The following is a 20,207-nucleotide window of genomic DNA, read 5'->3' as shown; positions in this document are numbered from 1 at the left end:
TCACTGTGTATGTGTGAACGCGTGGATGTGTGTGTGTGCAAGCACACATCGGTTTGTCACTGAGGCTGCAGGAGTTGACGGATGTCGGATTTCATGCGCGCCAGGCAGCCTGGGATGTTTCCTTCTCCGCTACCACCGCCGGGCTGCTGGGAGAGCTGTGCCCCAGACATGCAGCCAGGGGAAGGCGCGGAAGAAAGCCTTTTATCCGGCAAAGATAAAGCTGCTGAAGGAGCCAAGCACCAACAACAACAACTTGTCCTTTGTCATTAACTGTCACATTGGCAAGGAGATCAAGCATATTTGCAACTGCAGCATCAGGGAGGCAGCCCAGGACGGTGAGAGCTGCGGACTGCGTGTGGATTTACTATGAGCTGTGTGGGGTTGTGTTTATCTGCCTGGCTAGTGTGTGCGTGTATGTGTGTTTCTGTGTATCTGTATGTGTGTGAAGTGTCTGTGAATGAATTACAGATCTGTGGGTATGAAAGTCAGTGTGTGCCTGTGTAGTTTAGGAGTATTTGTACTTTGTGTACATGGAGCGCACGTATGTGTGCGGCGTGCCCGTGAATATGTTTGGAGTCTGTGGGTATATGTGTCTGCTAGTGAGTCAGTAAGTACTTGTGTAGTGTGTGTGTGCCCGTGCATTTGTATTGTGTGCCGGGGCAGTTATGTGTGGTGTCAGTGGGTGTCTATATCTGTGTGTGTCTCTGTATTTTTTACATCTGTGTGCTTATATATGTGAAGCCTGCTTGTCAGTGTGTGTTGTGTTGTAGGGACATGTCTGAGTGTGTGTGTATATAAGAAGCCAGCTTGCCAACATGTCAGTGTGGGTTGATAGGGCTCATGCGTGTTTTTTTGTGTAGAATTTAAACACTGAGTGGCTTTGTTTTGAGCCTGCATTTGTCAATGAATGTGTATGGTGTTGTTGTGGGCGGTCCGTGCGTGTTTTGTACAGACTGCGTATGCTGAGTGGCTCTGTGTGTCTATATTAAGCTTGTGCATGTCTGAGTGTGTTGTGTGGAATGGGAGGGGTAGTTGTCCGCGTTTTTGTGTAGCGTGTTCTATAGCTTTTTTAACGTAAATGTGAATTCAATAATCTCTTCCTAATATGTCATTCCTACTCCTTCTCAGATATTGTGTTCAGCAAGTCAAAGGACACATATGTTGGGAAGTCACGTGTTTTCTTGCTGAGTGAAATATATTGCACTTGTTATTGTTGCTTTGCAAAGTGCTCTTCTAGACTTCCTGTGAAGTCCCCTTTACCAGTTACTCGTTCTCCGACCGGCTCCAACATGTTGCACATTATTTAATGCTCAACATGTGAGGTATTCGACAATCATTCAATATATCACAAGAGTCCCTCCCCATGAGGCAGTCTAGCTAATGTGTTATGCCCTTAAAGGCTGGAAAAGAGAATGGAATATTTATTGTATCAATTATTGAGCCAAACCTCAGACCAAGTGTCTAAAATTGTAGGAGCCCCTAGGAAGGATGACCAATCTTGATCCGCATTGAATCATTTGGTCTGCAGGCGGAGGAGTTTTCTTTACATAGATATTCAGGTTTCCCTCTAGAATATGAAAAGGAGTATTTGAATGCTGTGCTGCGGAAGAAATATTGACCTCTAAAATATCGTGTTTACTCTATTGGCTATCACTATAGCATTGACGTAAGTATTATTAATTCCACATTTGCTTAGTATATCAATTAATGATAACCATAGTGGATGTGATATTTTTGACGGTTGATATTTCGACCACAATAAACCATAAGTTACATGTTCGGTTTGCAAGAGCAGCTTCGGACCCTTAATGCAAACTACATGATTGAGACCTCCCTGGAGGGGAATGTCCAGGCCACAGACCCAGCACATTGTCTGCACTCCCAGTTTCGTCCAATCCTGGCATCTGTTCTTAAATGGATTGGCTGTCATTAACCCATCTTGCTTTGGTGCTTCACAACGGAGGATGTCCGCAGGCTACATTTCCTATGTCTCGATTAAGGCTAATTGGTCTCGAAGACAAGTCTGTCCAAGCGCAGGCAGGGAGAGGGTGTCACAGATTTCAGCTGAATTAATAGAAAGGTCGATGTTAAGGGGCTATTAGGGCTTCCTTTTGTTTAAGTATCCTGAATTGGAGCTGTCCTGGCAGGAGCAGAGGTGCGGCGGGATGCACACTTAAAAGAAAGGAAGGTAAAACAAATGCACAAAGCTAATCACTTCACAGATACTTGAGAGTATCTGTGAAGTGATTAGCTTTGTGCAGCTCGCACCCCCCACCATTCCACGGGGGGAGGGGGGAGAGCTGCAGGGGCCCTCTCAGCACATGAGTCAGGCCGGGCATTTGCAGGTCTCTGGTGCCAGAGTCTTGCTCAGTTTTTGGCACTTGTGACATTCACCCACATTTTTCGCCGCGAGGGGCATCTTAGAGCTGGAACCCATACTTTCTGGTGTACTGGAAGTTTTGTTGGCACTGTCCCTTGGCAGCTGTCATGGCCTGGCTTCTCTGCCTGATGTTGTAGGAGACATGTGTTCTCTCACAATGAGTCCATGGCAGCTGCTGGTCCGTCCTGTCCGTGAGTACCTGAAGAACTTGAGCTGTGCCAAGGGGCTACAAGTGCTGCCTGTGGGCGCACTCTGAGCCCCCCACTGCTTATGGTCCAGGAGCGGAGAGGATGCCTTCTGCGCTGGACCACTCATTGATGCTTGCATTAACACGTCCTTGCTGAGTGCACGGGTTTGACCGGCTTGACTACATAGCTCAGGTATTTTTCTGGAAATTTCAGTCACTGAGAGTGCGGTGTAGTCATTTGCCAAGTGGAACCTGTGAATTGTTTCTAGTCCTGTAGACAGAGGCACCGCCTTTCTATTGTGAGGGGAAGTTTCACTTTAGGAGTTTTGCAGATTAAAAGCAGGGAAAGGTGGTCTGCTACAAGGGTGAATGGTTTCTGTTTCAAGAAAAAGATGAAATGCTCTCAGGGATTCTTATTCGGCTTCAGAATATGCCTGTCTGGCTTGCTGAGACTGTGGCTGGAATACACTATGATTTCACAGGGTGCCTCGGGTCAGGTTCTCCTTGAATCATATCTCTCCCACTACTTACTCCAGTGTGTAGCGTGACTTTCACAGGGAGCTCTGCACAGCACTGTGTTTACTGCAGAGTACCTTTTGGACCCGGCCCTTTTGGCTGGTTCACCCCGAAACTTTTTGCTTTTGCCTAGCCTGTTTCTGTAACCTGGTGTTGGGGATTTTAGGTCTCTGCGCACTTTTTCACTGTTGTCCAGTGTAAAGTGTGTGCGCTCTCTGTGTGTGTGGTGAGAGTGACCTGCCCTCCCATAGGAATGCATGGGGAATATGTGTGACCATGGTAGTTCCTGATGTGTGGGGAGTGCAGGGTCGAGTTTGGTATGTGCGAACTCGTGAGATTGAATGCTGCGCAATGATGTATGCGGCATGATTGTGTCTAGTGTGGAAGTGGCACTTCTAGAAGTTGACATGTTTGTGTAATTTGTGTCTGGCGTGTGATTGGCTGGAGCTGGCTGGTGAGCCTGGCTCCAGGAGTCAGGATGGGTCTGCCCCAGTGGTGAGTGTTGAGATTAGCATGCTGATGTGAGGGAGGGGCTGCACCTGGGACCTGAATAGGGCTGGGCTTTCACCACACAATGCTGGCTCCACCCCCTGTGGTGCGTCTGATGTCCCTAGCCTGGCCAGTGAAAGGGAGTTCCCCATAACCAGTTGTAGCTGGTTTTTACATTGCCTACACCCTGCTAGACAAAGGGATTTCTGTGTATAAAAAGAGGCTGTGACCTCTTGTAAAGTGTTCTTGTTTCTGACTGGAATCAACCAGGGGCGTGCAGCTGCTGGGGCCCAGGGGAAGGCTTGCCTCTCTGGGTCCTGCCCAGCCCCTGGACTGCTGATGGACCTGGATTCCTGAAGGATCTGTTTGCATGGGGTCTCCTTTGCTTCACTTTGCCCCCAGGACCCTTTTCAGTGAATCCTGAGTTACTGGGACCCTTCTTGATGCAGGGGTCATCTCTGGGGACTTGTAGGCTGTCTGTGCCCCCAGCGCGACGTGAGCGCTTTATTTTTGGCAGAGCGCTGTGGTTTTCCCTCGAAGGGAAGCGCTCCTGCCCTTTTGTCCCCCGAGTAAGCTGCTAACGTCATGGGCGGCCGTTCTACACTCTGTGCCCTGTGAGGGGGATTGCCGTGCCCCGAATTAACAAGTCTGTGAATCACCGCCACTGCCCGGGACAAAGAACAGCCGAGGAAAGCTACCGCCATCGGCCCGGGTCCCGCCGTCGTCAGCAGAGTTGAGCCGCGCTGTGAGTGGCTGACTCCGGGAAGAGGCTGCGGCGTCACAAGGGACTCGTCTGTTGAGCCGCGCTGTGAGTGGCTGACTCCGGGAAGAGGCTGCGGCATCACAAGGGGCTCGTCTGTTAAGCCGCGCACGGATTGGTTCAGGCTGGGGCACCCTCCGCGAAGGAGCCTCCATCGAGGGAGCGACGACCGGAGTACGGGAGGTGCCGCAGGACTCCCAGCCCTTCACGAAATGGCCCACCCCAGGTAACGCTCGGAGATAAGTCCTGAGCCGTGGTGTGTCCTTGCCTGGGGGGAATTGAGTAGTGAGGGCTGCCCCGCCACCCTAGTTGGCTCCAAACACGCTGTAAGCATTGTGTGCTTTGAGGGCATGATTATTAGTGGAACGCTAGTGCACTCCAAGATGGCAATATTTATTCCTGAACCTGCGAGCTCCAACGAGGGGGCAATCATTTCTTGCTGAGCCCAGAGGGGCCATATTCCCCCCGGTGGTGTGGCACAGTGGTGCCATGTTTGTAGAGAGTCCCTGAGAGGGACAGAGGCGGCACAGTGGTGCCAGGCCCCAGTGGATTTACAGCTGCCCAGCAAGTAGTGGGCAGCTGCACCGTTGAGGCGCAATTGAGTGAGAGTCCCTGGGAGGGACAGAGATGGCACAGAGGAGCCAGGCCTTCTACAGCTGCCCAGCAATTAGTGGGCAGCTGCAATGTTTAGGTTTGCGCACCCCTGACTGGCGCTGCGTGGCAGCGCGCCCTGACATTCTGGACACAGGGCATTTGAGCCCCTTCTTGGGATGACCAGTTGGCCAGGGGGCTGGTATGTGGCTAGGGCGCAAGGCCCTAATGTGATTTTATTTTGGTGCAATGTGATTATCTATTATGTATGTGATGGTAATTGCCTAGTGTGATTTATGTGCTAGAGTAATGTGGTGCTAGGAAATGTAATGCATTTAGTATGTTTTACGCACCCTGTCTTTTATACCTCTAAACTTGGGTTTATGATTATGAGGTCATTTTAACTATGTAGGTTTATGCTAGTGAGGTGTTTTCACACTGTGAGTTACGCCCCTAAATGTGAGTTATGCATAGGGGTAGGGTCTAATGTGTTTAGACAAGTGAGAGATTGCCTACTGTAGTTATACTATTTAGGCCTAAATGTGATTGCTGCGTAATGTGCTTTGCCTTTATGCTTGTGTTATACTTTTAAAGGTGCTCATGCTTAGAAGTTTGCTTTGCCAAGTATAGTTTATACTAGAGAGGTTATGTGTCCATGCGTGATCTATGCCTATGGTTCTTAGTATTGCGTAGTGTGTACCTACCTGTTACCAGTGGTTACTGGTTGTGATCTATAATTGTTATTTGGTGTTACAGTTATTCTAAGTGCTAGTTATTTTAAGTGCTGATTCTGACAGTGGCCCACGTGGCCCTGTCCTGGTGTAAATAATCCCTTGTGAATATTGCCTGTGCCAGTTGGCACAATGTATATTGTGTGATCACTATCTGATGTGTTTTGACAATACAAATTTTTTTTTATATAACCTTGTGTGGAGTTCCTTTTGTGGTGTGCCTAGGATGTTGTTGCTGCTGTGTGCGTGCGCAAATGCTTTACACATTGCCTCCGGGATAAGCCTGTCTGCTCGTGCCAAGCTACCAAGGGGGTGAGCAGGGGTTATCTTGGCATGTGACTCCCTGGCCCTGACTAGAATGGTGGTTTCTGCCTGGCTTTGGCGTAAGCCTTAGCCAACCAGAAATCCCAGTTCTAACAGTACTGCAGCATTTTCAGTCTGGGGAGGCATTCATTTTAGCACTGCTAGGTCAGTGACAAGACAATATGCATGCGTACCAATTGCAAATATTGATTTTATCCATTCTAAAACATAATTCTTTCACCTCTACTCAAATAATATTATTTTCCTGACTAATATGTGACCACCACGGAAAGTCATGCTATTCACAATCCCTGATTTTTTGAGTGCGTGCTACTGGATAAAAAAAGCTCTTCAATGCCTTGTCAAGGGTAGTAAGCGCTATTTAAAAGCAATTACAATACAATAAATCATGTGTAAAAAAATGCATAGGAAGTGTTACATAAGACAGCGAGGTTTACAAGACCCTTCATAGCTCACTGTCTTATATTAGAAAGTTTGCAATTTATTAACAGCAAGTAACAAAAGGATCTCTTTGTTAAAAGCTGTAACCCATTTGCCCATCTGCATAAATCTATCGGAACCTAAAACTACCGAGCGTGCATTGCCTTTTTAAATAAATGTGAAGAAATACTAGCTACAGCGTCTTTTTTTTGCTCCCGACAAAATAAATATGGATAAATACTGAAAAAACAACCCAAAAATAAATATGGATAAATACAGACGGAAATTATCAAAAAATAAACACCATAAAACGGGGAGCCCTAGTCTTGATGTGTCTCCACTGATATGTATGGCCTTCAAAGGGCCAGACATATCAATGCTTAAACTATATTTCCAACTCATTTAGAATCGGGAATGTAAACCTCTGCATCACTGCTCATTCATTTCAATTGTGTGTCAAATGATACCTGAACCACAGATAGGAGGTGTCAGGAAGTTCATCTTATTAACTAAGGAGAAGAGCAGGGGTATATTAGCACTAATTTTAGCTGCCCAGTACCAAAAAGTACAAATCATGTTTCAGTGTGCTTTTTGGACTTACCCATGATAGCTATGGATCAGAGGACAAACGTTTGTTAGATAACATTTGTGAAAAGTAGTTTAGCACCACCAAAGTAATACAAGCATTTGCATTGCAATAGGTCTCGCATTTACGCGAGTTTCAGCCATTGGTATTGTAAATGGCAATGCCTTATTTATGTTTCAAAAACAAAACACAAATAAAAGGCATTGTCATTTGCGTAAATGCGAGACCTATTGCCTTACAAATGCTTGTTCTTGTAGGTATGAAGAGGGAGATAAAATGTAATTCAGCAGTGAGTGGCAATATTATTCCAAATAAGCAAGAAACCTACAACATTAGGAATGCTCAGGTAACACTGGAGAGTGTAGCCTCCACTGATGATACACAGAGAGATTGTGCTTAATCGTGGGCACCCTCCATTGTGTAGTCCTGAATATATATGTGACACTTTTTTTTCGCATGTCAATAGTAATGGAACAGGATAAATGCTTCGTTTTGAAAGAAACCTTGTTTACCATGAAATATTTGAACAAATGCCTGGAGAACTGAAGTGGCCAGGTATTATGTATGAGTTAAACTAGAATTGCAATAGACTACATGCAGTCAGTCATTCCCCAAACCTCGAGTTAGATTGCTACACACCCCGGTAAAAAACTCGAACCAGTTAAACTACTAACAAAGATCATGAGACACATAAACAAGCGGGCCAAATTGGGGCCTATTGACACTAATGACCGGGCTCATCAAATGGCGTGCATTTGAATGTTTCCTTTCTGAATAAACAGTTCCAGTGAAAGTCAAACTTTAGAATAAAGGTCACTAAAACGAAACAGCCTGAAGTAAGAATCAGTAGTACAAAGGCAGATTATGGGTCAAGGCCCCTGAAAGTAGCGCTGGTGCTTTCAGTGCGCCAGCGCTATCGGTATTACAGAAGGGGACTCACAAGCGTCTGCGCCCCTATTTTTTTGTGCATAGTTATATAGCGCAAATTCGACCCTAAGATATTGGAGCCCTTTTTACATGAGCACCATATTTACATTACACATTCAGGCACGGGGAGATTAAGTGATTTGCCCAGAATCACAGGATGTGGACGCGACCTCGAGGCTCGAACCCTGGTTTTCAGCACCAAAGTCGGCAGAGTTTAGCAGAGAACGGCCCGGGACCAGGGTTCAATTCCTGACGCGGCAGGGTCGTGGACCAGGGTCAGCGGACTCGATAATACTCGCCTCTGTGCCTTCTCGAACCAGGGATCGCACTCGGCAACTCTGGGCATTAGCTTGCCTCATCTCTACAACGGCCCCCCACATTCGCCGGGGATGCCTGGTTTCACTTTGGAGATACCCAGTAGGGACCATCTCACAGGGATAGCCAGGACGGGTTCCCCAGCGGTCTACAGCGCCACGATGCCTCAGGGCAGCAGTGCGCTTTACAAGACACATACAGACCAAAGTGCCACGGAGGTGCGCAAAATGGGCGCAAACGTCCATTGCGCCCCCCGGGGCACTTACTGGAATACGGCCCCAGGTCTAGTGTTAAATAGCAGAGTTTAAAACCTGAGTTTGAGTCCTGGCTCATTTATTTGACTGGAAATCACTTACCTTTCTACAATCTGAAATGTGTTTGAAATGTTACACAAAAATCGCTTACCCTTCCTGTGCCTAAAATCTGAAATGTGTTTGAAATGTTACACAACCAACAATATGTGTGAAATGTGATGCAAATATAAATATGTGAAAGGTAATTGTGAAATATCAATATATAAATCTGCAACTGATATAGTGCCCCATTGGTACCCAGTTAGTCTGAATGGTTTTTCTAACTTACACTACGGCCTGAACCAAATAGTTTCACGTGATTGCTTCCATAACTAGATAAGCATTGCAAAGAATGAGCACTGTGATCTAAAGGCTAACAATCTTGCTGCTCTTTTGAACATAGAAGTCTATTGTTGTGAAACCCCAGCACTCCCTTGCGTCCCTCGATTATCTTTTTTGCCGGTCTCATTTTTCCACATTCTTGTATCTAGATATTTGTTCTCCCACTCTTGTTCAACTTTCACAAGTTCATGTCCCATTGCAAACTCAGCTTCTCAGACTTTCTACTGGCTGTATAGCAGCGACAGAATGGTACAAAAAAGGCCTGGACACAAAATAGCGTCCCTCATTCATTAATTGTAATTTGTAAATTTGTCATGACATATTCACTGTGCCTTTGGAAAGAAAAGTGGCAAATGGTTTATCAGTAACACCGATCAAAACTGAATTAAAGATTACTTTAAGGGGAGTTTTATTATAATTGTCAAAGGGACTTTTAAGAAAAGCAGAGCAATTGCAGAATTTTCAAGCACATTGGCCTAGATCGGAGGTCCTCAAACTTTTTAATGCTGAGACCCCCCCTGTCAAACGTTTTTAGGCTTATGGACCCCCTCCTGACAACATTTCCTAGAACTTGGTACTCCATAAATGCTCCCAATGCCCACAGCAAATCAGTTTGACAGTGGGGAAATAATACTAAACAGTGTTTAGCAAACCAAAGGTCAGTGAGGGTGGGGCGTAGTCAAACGTGTGGCTAAAAGTAAAGGGCCTCATTTATGAGGAAATGGTGTAGGGCAGTGCCACAATTCGTCTTGCTGTGCTGTCTTCTGCCAATGTGAAAGGGTAGGAATGCACCTTATTTATGAAATATGGTACTGTCCTGTCCTTTCCCGCTGCGTTGGTGCACACATTTCTGTCTAACGCCAATGAGGGCACCTTCCTGCACAAAAACACTCCAGAGCGGGGTTTTCCTCTTACTATGTCTACTGCTGAATGCAGCACACAATCTTTCTATGTGTACTGCTGAATGCAGCACACATGGAAAGAGGAAATAACAAAGATAAATGAAAACATTTCTCCTCATTTCGCCTGCAATGGGGAGGAGAAAGGTTTTGCCGTTGCTACAGGTTTACATGGTTTTGTAAATCTGGGGCAGCTTCAAAATCCAAAGGTGTTGCGCAGGAACACCCACCGCAATGTCCATAGAACGCCTACTTTACATAGAGTAAGGCAACCCTGCAACGTGCACTTCTTTGTCTTACTCCATATCTATGAGGCCATGCAAAGCAACGCATAGTGACTTTGACTTGCCTCATAGATATGATTGAGATGTTTGTGCCGCCGGAGCCTCAAAAAAAGTTATGTCTTGATGTGCAAGCCTCTCATAAATCAGCCCCAAACTATTTTGTTAGTTCTTTAGGTCTTTCAATATCAGGTAGCTACATATAAAATAAAGGGTAGCTTAAATGAAAAATAAATTTTAAAAAGTTGCTACTCAGAGAAAAATGCACTGTAGTACATTATGAAACCTCTATTAGTTAATGCACTGCAGAGGTCTGTGTATAACCAGAGAGCCACAGAATTGAATTTGGTTGGTGCAAAGGAGAATAGGGACTTGTGTTTTTCTAGTGCTACGAGGTCACAGCCTGTGACAGAAAGCACTTTGAATGTGTAAGTCATTATTTTATGCTTGCATTACACAGATTATATGATAGACACCTACAAACTGTACAAATTGTTTTAGGATAAAATGGAGCTTCCAAAATGTAGATTTTAGTAACACATGACCATACATAATGCATTTTTTTGCATAAATATCCCTTCAACACCTCCTCAGGGGCACTAAGCGCTGTGTAAATACAATTATGATTGAAAGCATGCACATCACAGCTCAGTTCCAAAACTCTTAGTACTACCATTCAAAAAAAAAATCTTTGTCATCTCAGTGCTTGGAGTGAATGAACAATTAAAGCCAGAACTGCTCCCAAGCACCTTTTACATTTTCAGATTAACTGAAATTTGCATTTTATTCAGGCAAGCAGGCACCATGGCACAAAGGACTGTTTTAGCTGTCTACCAGGCCTCTTCATTTCACAGCACAGAAGCCTCAATTAACTTAAGATGAAGCATTTTAAAGATCAGAATGAAGTGTCTCAGCCGGTGAGCACATGTTCTGGATTTCAGGCAGAAACAAGTCTTGAAAATGCTTGACCCCCTTCCCAAGACTCTGTGGCCTCCCTGGGGGTCGCATCCCACAGTTTGAATACCTCTGGCCTAGATGCACTGGTCACACCAAGGTTATATTTAGTTTTGAAGGTTTCCTCGCAAGAAATTTTAGGAAAAACTGTGGTGTATGAAGACTGGAGGTTGGTGGCCAGTAACATTGGCCAGAAGTGGGTGGATTTAAAGAGAGTACAGCAAGGTTCTGGCTAAAGTAATTTTTGTGAAAACCATGTAAAATGGTGCACTTTTATATGGGATGTGCCATTCAAGTTGGATTTAATGACCATTTAAAAAGGCCGGGGAGCACTGGTTATAGTTCTCCCCATATGGAAACTTTTGGAAAGGTTGGGGAACAAGTTCAGTTTTAAAGCTCACTTAGGGGTCAATTAGGATGGCGGACGGATCGCCACCGCCATGCAGGCGGTGGCGATCCGTCCGCCATTCTAGCCCGTCCGCCACCTATTTTACCCCACCATATTACAATGGCGGGGGGATAGTGGTTGAGGGGAAGTCCGTCCGCTGCTTTTCCGCCGTGGTCCCAACGCGACCGCGGTGGAAAAGGTCTAATATGGTAGCTTTGTCTGTCAGACACCGCCAGCCATATTAGGATGGCCAAAAGCAGATGCCTTTCCATGGTGGCAATGCCGCCACGGAAAAGCATATGGACTTTACTTTGGGGGCCCGTTGAAGGAGTGGGGGTGCACATGGGGGTACCTATGGTACCCCCTGCATGTGCATGCACAAAGCGGCAGGCACCGCGCAGGGCCTGCAGCTTTGTGCATGCAAATGCAAAGCATGCATTTTTAACTTTGCGGCGGGTGCTGCATCAAGCAGCACCCGCCGCAATGTTAAAGATACGGGATGTGACCGCCAGGGTGGCGGTCACATCCTAATCGCTATGGAGGGAATGTCGCTAACCCTGCGGACGGTCCCTTCACCTCGGGGGTGGCGGACGGAACGAGGTCCATCCACCAACATAATCGACCTTTTAGTTAGAACCATTGATTAAAATTGGATATGACTTTAAAGCACCTTATATTGAACATTGTTGTAAATGGAACATTTTGAGCAAATAATCACCACAAACACACATGATCAGAAACTTTGGTTACAGTTGGATATGATTTCAAAATAACTTATTTGTGAAATTGTGTAACAACTGGGGCATTCCGATCAACATATCACCACAAGCATCAATGTCAATACAGAGAATTTGAGATGGCATTCTTTGTAGGTCAGGCTGGACAGTGTAGTTGCCTGAATAATCTATTGTTACTGTGTCTTTAACTATACAGGGTGGGCTTTGGCTCGACCCACAGGAGTATCTTTCTATCACAGCTCAATACTGACTCTTTGGTGTAATCATTCCACCTGGAGTGCTTCCGTTGCAATGCATGAAGGACAATTTTACATCTCAAAGTTAAGCTAAATCACATTAAATTCTTTATCTCATTAATGCACAGCATACAGAAATGCACACACTTGCACGCACATGTACACAGGAAACACACCAAAAGGCAAAAATAGTAAACAGGCACAGGTAGGTACACGTATGTACTGACACAAAGGGGCAATTAGCCACAGAACCTCCGAAAAACACAATAAGCAGAACACACACACAGGCATAATGCCACATTCAAAGATGATGGCACACAGTTGCATACACACCATGATAGATAGATAAATGTGCATTGATAGGCACTTCTGTGCTCCTCCCTCCCACAGCGACAGATCTCCCCTGTCCTGGCACTGCTGCACAACCCCATCTTTCCCCAGCGGTTTAGATTTGTAGACGCTCACCTTACCACTCACTCACTTCCTGTCAGCCCTGCTGTGGTGACTAATATGAGGCGATCAGGATCTTAGAGCAGAAGGAGCAATGGCCATTGAAGTGGAAGGGTGAATACTCAGTAGGAATGATAGGCGAGCAGCGGGAACCCGGGGCTGGTGACAATAGGCAGGAGGCTTGAGCTGTGCACAGGCACAGAACCTACTGGGCTGGATCACAGCGGCAGTTTCTTTACTTGGGCAGAGAAGTGTCGCTTCCCCCCATGCCCCCTGCAAGCTGCGCAGGAAAAAATTAAACAGCACTGAAAAGATTTTGTCATTGAATTTTTCTGATTTGCGCACTTGCAGCAGTGCCAGCCCCGAGCCCAGAGACATGCAGGGCGTGTCCTCTGCTGCCGGTTGACAGCAGAGGACAGGAGAAGTGGCTGGTTGGGTGTTCCAAAGTGTGCCTGTCATCTTGACCAGCTGTCTTGCGCCAGTCACAGTGACGCACACTATTAAGCGCTCCACCCAGCTGTCTTAAACAGCTGGGTGGAGACCAAGCACAGGCCTACAGGGCCTGAAGGAGCGTCCAGCCAAGACGCACCATATAATCCTGACACTGCTTTCTCAGCATGAGACCAGCGCCAGAATTGATTAAGGGAGTTGGCTGGGCCCATGCTGGAGCAAGAAGATTGGGAACAGCAAGGACGTGCAGCCAGGTAGGGGACATTTTAAAAATTATGTGGTTTTTTTTGGCTCCGTTATTTCCGCCTCACCACTCCCCATAGCTAGCAGCAGCCACAACGGCTCATGTTTCTCACATGCCATAAACAGCATGAAACAAGTCTTTCAGTGTACCATGCATACCTTATCCATACATTCTTTGAAATTATTTTTCTCTTGTTCCAAGAGGTCTTGATGCCTGTTCACCTCTCGCTGCAGCTGCTCTTCGTGATCCTTCACAGCAAGGAGCTGAGCAATGCTGGAAGAATGAGAAGTGTGGTTCTCCTCCTTCAACGCTCTTTCCTAAAACAAAGAGAAGAGCACCATCTTTATTACAGGCTTCACTCGGGTTTTTGAGGAATTTCAATCCAATTTCAGCTGATCATTATTATTTTTGCTTGTGAAAACCAAATTAATTACAAATTGGACATTCACTCTTTCTCACATCATCAAACTGAACAGTGAGATGACGATCCCACTACCAACAAGCCACACATCAGCACTGCTCAACCCGCTATCCCATGCATATCCTGCCCACCTACAAAGGATACATTCATGACACTTTCATGGGACTACCTGCAGCCATCTTTGACGTTCTCTTCATCTAAATGCATCGATCCATATGGAATCAGGAAATTGTACTTTTAAAACGTGACCATCACAATTTTGCCCAAGTTCATTTAGGACAGGTAGTCCTACTTTTATTGTTATGTTTATTGAGCACTTTAAAGTTTTGTTGTGAACAAACAAAATTACCCATGACTGAGGTGCGGCTGCACTGAAACGCGTCGGGTGTTCGTTTGCCTTTTGTTGTTAAATAAATAACACGCTCATGGATCTGGGCTTGAGTTGGCTTTCTTTAAACAAAAAGCTGTTGTGAGGAACATTAGGGGTCGCCTCCCCGCTCGAGCCCGCCACCATCTAAGAGGCCAGGGGACTGGCAAATATATAAAGGAGAACTGCACGCTTTGCATGGGTCATACCCATGTGGAAAATGCAAGGCCTGCAGCAACAGTCAGAGGGTGCTCTCATATCAGGTGCCACACAAGGATTCAAATATCAGGATTGGCAAGTTCATTACTTGCTCTACTACATTTGTAGTGTACTGCCTCAAGTGTCCCTGCGGACTTCTGTACGTGGGGAGCACCACAAAGGCAGTCAAGCTGAGAATCTTAGAGCACCAACGGGCCATAGCGAATAAGGACGAGAACTATCCGATGGCCCGACACTTCGCTTCTCACCACAACAGCGATAGAACACTACTTAGCTTCTTTAGCTTACATTTTGTCCCACAAGATGTACGGGGTGGGGACCTTAAGCGGAAGCTAAGGCGATTGGAGTCAAGATACATCATAGACCTCCAAACTAAATCTCCAGGAGGTCTTAATGCAGGGGAAGAACTACTATCACATTTATAGGATCAGAAACTGAAAATGTACACGGGAAGCTGTGTCTATGCCTGAGAATGTATCATCTTTTTTCTAAAAATGCTTTGAAGAAATTCAGTTGGTAGTTGGTTATGGACCCTTTTAAGACAAATTTGATTTTCACGATTTATTTAGGAAATATGGTGAATGGGGTATTGGGCAGTATGGTTTGTAGTTTCACTGTTTAGCCCATTGGGGCTTCAAGTAATTAATTTTGTCATGGGTTCTTATTAATCAGATTCCTTTTAAACCTCTACCAAAGGATATAATGAATTTAAGTGCAATACGCATAATGTTGATTGAATGAATTGTTTCCTTAAACATTAGTTTAAGAATCTTGACTGATTTGCCCATCCAGGGCGGAATAACAAAACACAAGATTGTCTATCAATTAACAACTAACATAACATTAATTGCTTTCAACATTAACGAATATTGCTTATATTAATTTGTTGCAATTTTGTTTGAGTTTAATTTGCCCTTCCAAGATGGCGCTCATGATTTGGATTATGATCCGTTTTCTATGTTGATTAATATTGCCTTCATTAACTTCCGCCTTGCCGTCGCCAGCTGACACTGACTAAGGCAAATGCTGAAAGGCGTCTGTTTTTCATTTTTGTGCAATAAACCTTAGCGGGTTTAACCTACTACGAGTGCTGTTTTTGTCTTTTTTGACTGCAGAGCTGTAATATATATGTATATATATATATATATATTCAATGAAAAAACCATAGGTTTTAGCCCATATATAGTTAGGGATTAGCATTTTCAAAACCTTATTTTACTCGCATAAAACCATTGAAATTCGCATATATAGTTAGATGTGCTAACTATATATCGCGCACCCGCAATCCACTGCTGATGATGTCACATATTACATCATTCATGACATGCTCAGTGACATCACTGATGACATCACTGATGACATCTCAAATGACATCACTGATGACATCACTGATGACATCTCAAATGACATCACTGATGACATCACTGAAGACATCACTGATGACATCACTGAAGACATCTCAAATGACATCACTGATGACATCTCATTTGACATCTCATTTGACATTACTGAGCACATCACTAATGACATCATTCATGTGATAATACGATGAACCTCTTCAGACTCTAATATAACCTTAGATACACTCAGTGTAAACAAAAACTCACAGACTGTCACTCATCCATGGAGTTACTCACACACCTAGTCAGTCATGCAAAGAATCAATCACACCTCCATTTCCTCTACTATACAGTTATACACACCTTACTTATTCAAACATATACTAACACATATTTACTCTCTTATACAATCCCTGATACAAGTTCACAATGATCCATACAGCCACTCACACATTCACTGGCTCTTATGCACAGTTATTTATATATGTCAACTCTCACATGTACTGTGTTTTACATATGTACTTACTTTGACATGTAGCACTGAGATATCCATTCACTCACCAATACACTCATGCACACAGTCAACCGCCCATACAGCTGTTTCCACATGCACTTTTGAACCCATACATCTAGTGAATCAACTGCTCACACATCTATGCACAAAGTCATACACCTCCCAGCCACCCACACACACTCAGTCTCCCATACAAATACTTGGGCAACCAATCAATAACCCATATAGTTACTCATATAGCTACTGATCAACACATGCAGCAGTTTACAGAACAACAGACATAATGATGCACAAATTAAGACAGTTTAGTCACTAACCCATTCACTCAGTGAGACACATTTAATCACTCACTCATACAGTCAGTCATGCACCTACTAAATCCTTCATCCAGACACTTATACATCCACTCATTCTTCAATATGTAAGACATATTTTAACTTTACAGAAACATACAGTCACAGGATGTTGTCATCAGTGATGTCATCAGTGATGTCATTTGAGATGTCATCAGTGATGTCATCAGTGATGTCATTTGAGATGTCATCAGTGATGTCACTGAGCATGTCATGAATGATGTAATATGTGACATCATCAGCAGTGGATTGCGGGTGCGCGATATATAGGTAGCACATCTAACTATATATGCGAATTTCAATGGTTTTATGCGAGTAAAATAAGGTTTTGAAAATGCTAATCCCTAACTATATATGGGCTAAAACCTATGGCTTTTTCATTGAATTTCAATGGTTTTTTAATAACAAATATCAAAAGCTGTCAAATGTCAAGTACGTGATAGGTAAAAACATTTTCGTGTTTATGCACGCTGATGTGCTTTAAACGCTGCCACCCCCTCTTTTCTCTTAGAAGTACTCTCTCTTTGCAGATAGTGAAGGGTAGTTAACGCAGGCCTTTGCCCCCGTTGTAATCCGTCGTGCCTGCTTGTCTCTCCATTTGATTGATTGTTATCCAAGCATTTACTATTTTAGAATTTATTCTCTTTGGTTCATTCTCTATTTACTAACAAGCACAAAGCCGCAATACTCTGTTTAGTCTTTGCAGATAGTGAAAAATCGTGTTAAAAAAAAAATAATCGAGCAAAATCAGTAGGCCACTAATGGGATCTCTTTTTGGCCTTGCTAAAATAGAAACATTAGGAACAACCCTTCATGAGAAATACGAAACTAGTGAGATGAACTGAGCTCCACACCATGATGGCTGCAAGACAGCTCGGCTCCGCCACCCACCCCGCCCAAAATAACGATAAACTCTATGCAAATATTATAAATATATACAACACACCAGCAAAGTAACAGGGTAAAACATTTTATTAAATAACTATTTACATAACTATTTTATACTTTTTGTTGCCTGATCCGGCTAGCTCAATCGATCGAGCATGAAACTCATGCATTCTGATAGCAAGCGTTGCTGCTGATGCTATGCAAACAAAAACTGGTTTTCAGTTTGTACATTCTTCAAGATTTTTCATCCAAGGCTGGTTGAGAGTTTGTAGAACGATGGCTTCAGATTTTCAACATACGGTGTGGTGGCGCGGACTGGGAGGGTGTGCTTGACTTCTGCCCCCTCCCCAAGTCGTGTTGCCCTGGCGTGGCCTAAAATCGCCCCCGACATAGGCGGCCGGCTCCCGGGGTCCGGCGGAACTTTTTGCCTTTTGATGACTCTTCCATTCTGGACCTTATCCCACAATCCGTTTGACCTGAAGACACGCTGTAGTGGGGCGCCCCTTTACCGTTTCAGTTGCCATTCCGCCCGCTTTTGCTACACTGTGCCTCTTCCGCCATTCAGCTGTTTACTACCCGCTCTTGCGACTACAGCGTCTCGCTCACCATGTAGTTGAGTTGCTCCCGCTCTTGCGATGCAACTATAGGCGGCTGCCACAGGACTCTCAAAATGGTGGCCGCCTCTTCAGATTTGGGCGTGGTCCACTAAAATGGCCATGGGACACCTTGGAACTCGGACGCTTGTCTGCTAGGGCTTGGGCCCCATTCTCGAAAGCGTCCACTGAGCCTTGAAGATTCTACAAAAGTCTTGGGGGCCCCCGATTCCCGCAGGCTTCTGGTGGGGAGTGGCTGCCATGATTGCTCGTGGAATGGCCACGATTGAGATACGAGATGGTGGTGCTCTCATGCTAACGCCAGCTTCAGTCTGAAACATCCAGAAACACTGTAGACTACCAATTCGATCAGTTCCGGTAGCGCCCCAACGTGACCCGGTAGGGAAGAACTTGCCCTCCCCTCTTTGACTGATGGTTCTTGTTGCCTGTCCCTTCTGTTGTCATTTAACAGAACTTTTTAGACTGCTGAAAGGGGTTGTGTTCCGACCGCTGGTTGGTGGAGACATTTTGACTATATTCTGGACCTACGTTGTCGCGTAATGCGTTATATGGCACGCCGCGTTAGCGCACCCGGAAGTACTCCAGTGCGCGAAGCGCAGCTTCCCGGAAGGGATCCGGGGCGCGGCGCGCAGCGCGTAACCTAAGCATAACAGGTCATGTGACTTGTTAATAAAACTTTTCATTGGTTCATTTTACTTTTGTTATACTAATGATGAAAGGCTTGGTCATATGACCTAAAAATTACGCTTTTTATTGCTTTCGAACATTATTTTTTCTTAAACATATATGTTATAATGTTCCAGGCTAATGTATTTTCCCGGAAAATTTACAACTGTCCTGCAAGTAAAATATATTCCTTTTTCTAGCAAAAGGGCGTTTCTTCGTCCCATGACGGAGCCGTTGAGCAAAAGATGCTCGGCCTGCTGTCTTAGTCGCCGATACGCCCGAATATCAGATTCTTATCGATCACTTTATGTTGCAGGAGTAAAAAACACAACAGCCCTTGACCATTTATCTTTACTGCGTTCCTGCGTATTATACCTTTTATCCGTCATGTAATTGGACTGCTTTATTTCACTTGCCTTTTACTGATTCGAAAACAGAAACTAAAATTAAAAACTTTACCAATGTAAATACTACTACCATGTTTTGTTTTAAAAACCTTTATTGTGAAAATGTCAGTATACAGATACGGGCCTATAACCACGTGGGCCGGCCACGGAGCAAACTGGAATCGTATATGATGAGGAGACATTTACACTGTAGAGGAACGCAACGAGCGGGCCATTAGGTTGCAAGAACTAAGGTGTCAAACAGTTGCGGAATCGGTGGACGTACATTTTTTAATTAAAATACGACAGGGCCACTTACAATAAAATTATCTAGATATACATTTGCGGGCAAGTACCATGGGTGACGTTAATTCGAACTTTCAATAGTACAGTAATCAATAACACATCAGAACTTAATATCAATAGGGATGTCGAAATATTCAATCAATTCTCATTCCCGCCCGCCATGTGCTTCAAAACTGCATACGTATCTCGTGATATCAAGGTTGTGCAACCAGTACACAACAAGGAGGTACGAGTTCCATTTATACCGGCGCCATTTTGGGCGAGGCCGGGCAGGTCCAGGATATAGTCAAAATATCTCCACCAACCAGCGGTCGGACCAGAACCCCTTTCGGCAGTCAAAAAAGGTTCAGTTAAATGACAACAGAAGACATAGGCAACAAGACCAACAGTCAAAAGAGGGGAGGGCAAGATCTAAAGCCGTTGTTCTACAAACTCTCAAGCAGACTTGGATGGAAAATCCTGAAGAATGTACAAACTGAAAACCATTTTTTGTCTGTATAGCATCACCAGCAACGCTTGAGTCAGCTTTGTGTGAAGCCGCCATTTTGATTCAATCAATAGCGTCCCCCTGCACACATTCAGGGACCTGGTCGTGTCTAAAGGTTAAACGGATTGTGGGACAAGATGCAGAAA

General features: G+C 44.7%; 1 protein-coding gene across 2 annotated transcripts in view; it reads right to left on the bottom strand.

The window, feature by feature from the left end:
* The window catches only part of LOC147708237 (uncharacterized), a 787,595-nt gene that overhangs the window by 321,723 nt on the left and 445,665 nt on the right, over nt 1-20,207 (bottom strand). For both annotated transcript variants that reach the window (XM_086926981.1, XM_086926982.1), the window contains exon 8: nt 13,659-13,817. In XM_086926981.1, the coding sequence (XP_086783107.1) occupies nt 13,659-13,817 (159 nt within the window). The remainder of the gene's footprint in view (nt 1-13,658; nt 13,818-20,207) is intronic.

This window comes from Lissotriton vulgaris, chromosome 6 (assembly GCF_964263255.1).
Source record: "Lissotriton vulgaris chromosome 6, aLisVul1.2, whole genome shotgun sequence".
NCBI lineage: Eukaryota > Metazoa > Chordata > Amphibia > Caudata > Salamandridae > Lissotriton > Lissotriton vulgaris.
This window is presented reverse-complemented; position numbering and strand designations above follow the sequence as displayed.